The sequence below is a fragment of the Ciconia boyciana genome, chromosome 27, assembly GCF_034638445.1.
Source record: "Ciconia boyciana chromosome 27, ASM3463844v1, whole genome shotgun sequence".
Classification (NCBI taxonomy): domain Eukaryota; kingdom Metazoa; phylum Chordata; class Aves; order Ciconiiformes; family Ciconiidae; genus Ciconia; species Ciconia boyciana.
Genome location: NC_132960.1, coordinates 1,890,407 through 1,898,273, shown reverse-complemented (window position 1 = coordinate 1,898,273; position 7,867 = coordinate 1,890,407). Strand labels below are relative to the sequence as shown.

The 7,867-nt window shown below is 44.9% G+C and overlaps 1 protein-coding gene across 1 annotated transcript; it reads left to right on the top strand.

Annotated features, from left to right (window-relative positions):
* Window positions 1–1,361: 1,361 nt before the first annotated feature.
* On the top strand, window positions 1,362–4,192 carry HOXC8 (homeobox C8). Its single transcript, XM_072847340.1, has 2 exons — window positions 1,362–1,797; window positions 3,900–4,192. The coding sequence occupies exons 1-2, from the start codon at window positions 1,362–1,364 to the stop codon at window positions 4,190–4,192; spliced, it is 729 nt and encodes a 242-aa protein (XP_072703441.1).
* The last annotated feature ends 3,675 nt before the right edge of the window (window positions 4,193–7,867 follow it).

Here is a 7,867-nt window from a genome sequence, read left to right as displayed (position 1 = left end):
GAGTACATACTTTCTGTCTCACTTTGCTTCTCTTGCGTCCAAAGTAGCTCTCTTTAAGCAATGGTCTACTTTATTCCCTTGGAAGGAAGCTTCCCTGTTATTTCCAGCCGTGGATTTTCAGTGGTTGGTTTGAAAGGAAGCAAGGGAGGGGGGGAAATAATAAATAACTCCCCATAATTTTCTGCCTTTATTTTCTTTAAAGAAGGACAGCAAGAAGCAGCCAATCAATACGGAGTCGCTCCCCTCGCCCGCTCGCTCCCGTTTTGCTTTTGTTTGCTTGTTTGATTCCAATCTCCCAACCACCATCCCCACAATAACAAGACACGCACACACCCCCCCAAAAAAAGCAAAAAAAAGGGGGAAAAAAAAATTAAAAAGAGGAAATCTGGGCTCAGCGACTCCAACCACACCAGAACCCCCCTCCCCTTTCTGCCCCCCTCTAGGTGGGACCAAGCCCACCCTCGCAGCCCCCCCAAACCCCAACACAATGACAACAACAACAACAACAACAACAACAGGGGCACCCCCACCATCCTCCCTGGCAAACGGGTGCCCCCATGAAGGGGGGGGGGGAGATGCTGAGCTGTAGAACAAGCTCACCCCGAATTTTTTTTCGGGGGGGGGGGTGATGGGGAGGGCAAGGGGGGGCTGCTTGGGCTCCCTTTACCTGTTGAGGTTACCTAGGCTGACCTCCCAGCGCATGTATTTGCTGCCATCAGTGAAGAGGCTGCTGCTGGGAAAAAAAAAAAGGGGGGGGGGGTGGATATTAATGCGCACCTTCACCCTCCTCCACTCATTAGGTGTGGGTGCCCCCCCTCTCTGGAGGGGGGTGGGTGTGTGTCCCGGCATACACCACCTTTCTTCCATCTCACCCCCCCCCAATACCCCCCCCCAAAAAAAAAAAAAAGCGCCCCAAAACGCTGTCATTTGGCTGGCAGGCTGGCTGAGCGTGGCGGAGGGATGTGTACATATCGCGTGTGAGGGGAGAGAGGAGGGAAAAAAAAAAAAAAAAAAAGAAGAAAAAAAAAAAAAAGCCACACCACCGGGATTTTGAGGAATTTGCCTGTGGTGTTAAAGGGAAGGAGCAGAGTTACAGAGAAATTGAGAGAGAGAGCTCTACCTACCGACAGATTACAAGAGAAGTCAAGAGCACCGAGAACCAACCGTACAGACACACAGAGGCACCATGAAACGCCTTTGAGATCGCATTAAAAAAAAAAAAAAGCCACTAAAAAGCAGGACTTGAGACAGTCCAGGGACAATCTCGCACTAATCTAGAATTAAAGCCGTCTTTTTTTTTTTTTCCTTTTTTTTTCTCCTTTTTTTTTTTTTTTTTTTTTTTTTTTTTGCATGCGAGGGTCATGAGTTCCTACTTTGTAAATCCTCTCTTTTCCAAGTACAAAGGCGGTGAATCGCTGGAGCCAACTTACTACGACTGCAGATTTCCACAAAGTGTTAGCAGGAGCCATGCTCTCGTGTATGGTCCGGGCACTACTGCTCCCACCTTCCAGCACCCTTCACACCACGTCCAAGAGTTTTTCCACCACGGAACCTCCAGCATCTCCAACTCTGGATACCAGCAAAACCCATGCGCCTTGGCGTGTCACGGAGACGCTTCTAAATTCTATGGATATGAAGCTCTACCGAGGCAATCGCTTTATGGTGCTCAGCAAGAGACGACTGTTGTACAATATCCTGACTGTAAATCGTCTTCCAACAGTAACTCTAGCGAGGGACAAGGGCATTTAAATCAAAATTCGTCTCCCAGTCTCATGTTCCCATGGATGAGACCTCACGGTTAGGACCTTTTTTTCCTCCTCCTTAAATGTTTTCCTTTATTTTTCTCTCTCTTTCTCTCTCTCTCTCCTCTCTCTGCCTGTCTGTCTGTCTATCTATATATGTATGTATGCATATACAAGCACAAACATATGTATAGCTCTCTAAACATGCACATACACACGTATGCATACATATATATATACGTAAAGATATAAATATAAGAGGCATAGATGTAAAATATGAAAGAAATGAGCAGGTTTGTGCTAATGTTTCTTCTTTTTAGGAAGACCTTTGAAAGCAAACAAGACAGCAGTTACTAGAGAGCCAGCAAGGTGATTCCCTGCAAAAGGCTTAAATCACAATAAAGTAAAACTTGTTTTTTATTGCTTGCCTTGAGGATAGGCAATAAGATACAGCTCCCACGAGGTTATTTGCATGTTGATAATACACTGCTCTTTAAAATGTCATATAGCCTTTCATAACCGCTGGGAGACGAAGCCTGAAAGGTGGGAACTTGTATAAGTATTACTAATACTTTACATCTGTTTCTTAAAGCCTAGAGATAAAAGTTTAAACAGAAAAAGAAACTTAGCTCAGAGCTATGGGGTGGGGTGGAGGAGAACAGTCTGCTGTCCTGGGTTAAAAAAAAAAGGGGGTGGGAAATTCAAAATAATTTGGGCTGAATGGAACTTTGCTCATGTGAAGTCCAGATAATTGCACAGAAACCGAAATACTTCAAAGTACAAGTTTCCCCCACCTAAGGACCAAGGTTGTCTAGAAGCCTTGTTAATTCAAAACATGTGAAGGTTAGTGGTAATTTTAAGGACAATCAGAGCCCCCCAAGTTTTCCCCCCTACCCCCACCAAAATCTAACAACAAAAAAAAATGGAAATAGAAAGGAGTTCTGGCTGATGTGGAGAGGATGTGGCCCAGAGGCTGGGGGAGAGACGCAGAGGAAAACACGTTATTTATCTAAGCTTTGACCCAGGGGTAGTCTCAAGGATGCAATCATTTCAAACTGAAGCATATTTTCTTTTTCGCAAATAGATTGTTTTCCTCGTTAAGAAAGGACCGTGCAGAAGGAAGTGCAGGGGCTCAGCTGCACATACCTCAGTCCTCTCTCTTTCTTTTTTGGCTCTTGCTGCAAATGTCCACCTCGAGTTGTTTTAAATACAATCTCTGTGTTTGCACAGGCAAATATCCATCTCTGCCTGGGTGTGCTTTGCAGACACACAGCCCTAACCGAAAGGAGAGGGAGAGGGGATTTAATAGAAAATGCAAATTCTCAGGGCGTAAATATTAGCAAATAGGAGGACCCTGAGTCTGTATTTTGGGGAACAACATTTGGAAAAGGAAACAAGAGTTGGGCATTTTGAGGAAAAGAAGGGAAGAGAGAAAGAGAGAGAGAGAAAGAGAGAAAGAAAGCGAGAAAGAGAGAAAGAAAGAGAAAGAAGAAGAAAGAAAGAAAGAAAGAAAGAAAGAAAGAAAGAAAGAAAGAAAGAAAGAAAGAAAGAAAGAAAGGAAAGAAAGAAAGAAAGAAAGAAAGGAAAGAAAGAAAGAAAGAAAGGAAAGAAAGAAAGAAAGGAAAGAAAGAAAGAAAAGAAAGAAGGAAAGAAAGAGAAGGAAATAAAGAAGGAAGGAAGGAAAGAGAAAGGAAGAAAGAAAAAGGAATGGAGAGAAGGAGAAAGGCTGGAGAGGTTTTTATGGTGAACAATGCACCTTTCATAGGAAAATAGATATTTTTTATAAAATGGAGCTGCCCACCAGGACTCACCATCCAGAATCACCTTTTAGGAAACTGGAAAGGTCTCTTTTGTGAATGAGCTTGACACACACCTCCCTGCACCCAGCCAAGCAGCCAGGGCTGCGCACTCCCCAGGAAGAGCCAGGGAAGGGCAGCTGCCCGTCGGCATTAATAGCAATAGCAGCCCTATGGTTATTAATAATCGCCCAGCGACTTTCTCTTAGTGCCTTTAATACGCAAAGGATTGAAAAGGGCTTTTTTTTGGGGGGGGGCAGCAGTTTCTCTAGGAAAATTGAGGCGAGGGGGGCTGGGGGGGGGGAGCAGAGCCTCCAAAGGGGGGAGAATTAAGAAGTTATTTGATGTTTGTGTCCTACAGCTCCCGGAAGACGCAGTGGCAGACAAACTTACAGCCGGTACCAGACCCTGGAGTTAGAAAAGGAGTTCCTCTTCAACCCGTATTTGACACGGAAGCGGCGGATTGAGGTCTCTCACGCCCTGGGACTGACCGAGAGACAAGTGAAGATCTGGTTCCAGAACAGAAGGATGAAGTGGAAAAAAGAAAACAATAAAGATAAGCTGCCGGGGGCCAGGGACGAGGAGAAAACGGAAGAAGAAGGGAATGAAGAAGAGGAAAAAGAAGAGGAGGAAAAAGAAGAAAGCAAGGACTGAGTTCTCAGCCCCTTGAAGTCTCGTTTTATGGCAGATGATAAATCGAGATGTTTACGACGGTCATTTGCTTTTATAGAGTATAGAATGGAGAGGCTCACACAGCAGTAACTACCTGTCAAACAGTTGTAGCCTTTTTTATTGTCATAGAAACTTCCCCTACTTTCCCCCCCCCCATTTTTTTTTTTAATAGCAGCGTTTTTAGTTCAATAAATACATAGTTGGCTTGACTGCAAGGGGGGGGGGAAATTAAATGATCCAGCAAAGCAAAACCACCCCCAAGCCCCAGCAGTCCCAAAGCCTGGAAGCAAATGTCACTGCTCGTCCCCTGCTCCCTCCGCTCCCGCCTGCGAAGCTGCACACTCGGATGGGTGCAGAATATGTATTTATTTGAACAGCTTTGACTTTGCCTTTTTTTTTTTTTTTTTTTTTAAGCTCGGTTTTGCCTCTCCCGAATGAGCCTAGGGGAAGTGCGAGGGTGCTTCCAGCTTCCTTAGCTTGTTTGTGTAGTGTCTGTCTATCTGTGGAGATCTCCATTCCTACCAGCCATTTATCAATTCCCTCGGAGGGGCCATTCCTGCAGCCCCTGCCAGATAAGAAGAGGAGCTTGGAGGGTGAGCATACCTGGTAGCGCCCGCAAACACCCCCCCCTATATACCTCCCCATTTCTATAGGACTGAGGCTTGTATATACCTTGATAGGCCAAAATACACAACCCAACCCCTTCCTTATTTCTATAGGCGCTGTTTACCCTTTGCCTGTGTGAGCACTCGAAATTCTTCATGTACTACCTAAAGGGAAAACCTGCAATAATTATCAAATCTATTATCAACAAGGGGCTTACCTATCCTAAATTTTACTTGGTCAGAATTTATTTAAGAGAGAGAGAGAGAGAGAGCTGTGTTTTTGCCCTGATGCAAGCTACTAAGTAGCATAAAATAATAATAAAAATACAATAAAAAAACCCAACCAACCTTGTATTGTACTTTATCACTACCTATAGAAGGAGTCATGCTTTGAAAGTATTTGTAATGCGGTTTTATTGTCGTTTGTTGCTGCTTATTTTCTTGGAAAAAAAAAATAAAAAAAAAAATCCCAACAACTGAAACTGCCTAGTTGAGAACGCACAGTATTGTATTATTTTATTGTGCTTATAAAGTAGTGTAGAACTAAATTGCACTGAATGTATAGTTATCTATTTGTCTTGACTTATCTGTTAATGCAACATGCTCGAAACGAACAAAAAAAAAAAAATCGTCATTTGTTTTATGTAAAAGCATAGTTCTGCGTGTTCAAACTCTGAATGTAGCAATTACCGCCAGAAAAAGAAAAAGAAAAAGAAAAAAAAAAACACATTTCTGGACACCGTGGATTTGTATTGTATACGTGAGACATTACGTAAATAATAATAATAATAATTATAATAATAATAATAATAAAAGATTTTAAAAGGACTGCGTTGCCTACAGTGCTATGTCTCCACTTAAAAGCACCCACCCGGACACATCCCTCAGAGTGGGCTCTGACTAATATTTCATCCTTCAAATCATCTTTGGCAGGCTTCAGAAACGGAGGCTCATCTTTATTTGGGAGGAAATCAGCACATTTTGGCTCAACCACCAGCAGCGGAGGTGGCTGGGGAAGGGGGGGGGGGGATTCCCCCTCCCTGGCCAGAGCCTGAGCCGGGCATTTCACTGCTGCAATGGCAAATGCTCATTAAAAATGGCAATGTGGCTGCTAATTGTCTGACTGAAGCTGTAGGTCCGCCAAAAAAATAAGAATAAAATAAAATCTTGCAATGACTCCAGCACTGTTAAGTCTTTTCTGTGCTTCTTCGCGGGGTGGGAAGGGGGGGAATGAAGTGCATGGAGGGTGTGCGCTTGGATTTTTACTTCTCCCAGCTGGGAAATGCCACTGGAAAGGTCTGGAAAGTGCAAAACCCGGGTCCTGCCCGGCTCTGGGGTCCAGAAAAATCCTCCTCTTCCTCGGGCTGGGCTGGCGATCAGGCGGGAGACGCCGGTTCCCCCGTTCCCGGGTGCGAGCCGGTGCTGGCAAGCGATGGTTGGCGAGAGGTTGGGAGACTGGGGAGACTGGGGAGACTGGGAGGTGTGCACGAAGACCCCCCCCCAGCCCCGCGGGGCCAGTCTGGGCACCGGCCGGGCTCGGCACCCTCCGGCAAGACGGTTCCCCGGGGGAAAAGGGGGCGAAAGACCCCAAAAAAGGAAGTTGGCAAGAAAGCAGTTTATTTATTGATATTTGTTTTCCCTCAGGCGCAAAGTCCCTTCGACTCTCCCCCCCCCAAATTCATACCTTCCTCCCATGGACACCACCCCTAACCTCACACAGCCCTTTATTTTACTACTACTGCTACTACTACTGCTGCTGCTACTACTACTACTACTACTACTACTATTATTATTATTATTATTATTATTATTATTATTATTAGTCTTTTTCTGTTTTATTCTGTTTTATTCTGTTTTATTCCCTTTTATTCTCTTTTATTCTCTTTTATTCCCTTTTATTCCCTTTTATTCTCTTTTATTCTCTTTTATTCCCTTTTATTCCCATTTATTTTCTTTACAGCAAAACCTGGCGACGACGCCTTCAGGTCTCTCTCCTACTTCTCGGATAAGAGACGAACTTTCTAATTATTTCTCTAACCACCAGCCTCCTTTCGTTGAACGAAGCCTATTGATCTGTAAAACCGGGTCTATATAGAAATTTTTTTTTTTTTTTGGTCGTCCCCCCCCTCTCCCTGCTGATAAATGGACTACATCATCTAGAGCCCAGGGATGCAGAAATAGACGGGATGTTTACCCAGATATTGTAGATAAGGAAGCACAAGGCTCCTCACTCGCAGCCTGATGCGCTGAGCTATGTCTGGAGGCTCCTCTGTGGGCTTCAGACATTCTTAACCCAAAACCCACCAAGCTTAAAGGATTTAAATGCCTCAGGGCTTGAAATTGCTGGATTCTGCCCAGGAGGGCTGGGGGGGAGGGAAAAAAAAGCAAAAATAAAGCAAAAAAAAAAAGAGAAATAGCGAAGTTGTGCGGCGCGCAGAAAAACTCGGGTGGGTGCACCCACACCCACTTCTTCGCCTCTTTTTCCCCCTATATTTGCAGGGCGGGTCGCCCCCCCCTGCAATGCCGGGGTGAAATGGGGCTGGGGGGGGACAAATGCCCCCAAAATGGCATCAGCGGGGTCGGATCCTGCCCGGGGATGGGGCTGAGCGGCTGCGTGTGCGAGGCGGGTGTGCAGCACCCGTGGGTGCCCACTCGCGAATTGCACAAATACCGATACAGGCAGATTTCCCCCTGCTGCGGAGCCGGTAAGGTCCCCGTTAACCGGCGTTAATCTCCCAAGAAATCCATAAAAAGCACCAATAAGGTTTATTCTAGACTTTTCCATGTCGAGGGCAGGCAGGGAAGGTAAGCAGTTTTATTAGTCATAAAAGAGAGTGGTTTATTCGAACGGAGCTGTTTTTTCTTGGGGGATATTTATCCAAAAAGGGATTTTTTTTTTTATTTTCTCCCCCCTCGTTTGCTATCATAGGGTGGATGTGTCGCTCATTCATTCCAGCCGTGAAAAAATCCGCAGAAACCGGTGAAAAGGAAATATTTTCGGTTCTTTTACTTTAGAAAAAAAGAAAAAACAATTCGCGATAAAGGCTTTGCA

Excerpts from the sequence above, each read along its gene's own strand:
- HOXC8 (XM_072847340.1), top strand. The coding sequence starts at position 1,362 with ATGAGTTCCTACTTTGTAAATCCTCTCTTTTCCAAGTACAAAGGCGGT. Across the intron at positions 1,798-3,899 it reads CCCATGGATGAGACCTCACG|CTCCCGGAAGACGCAGTGGC; the intron begins GTTAGGACCTTT and ends TGTGTCCTACAG.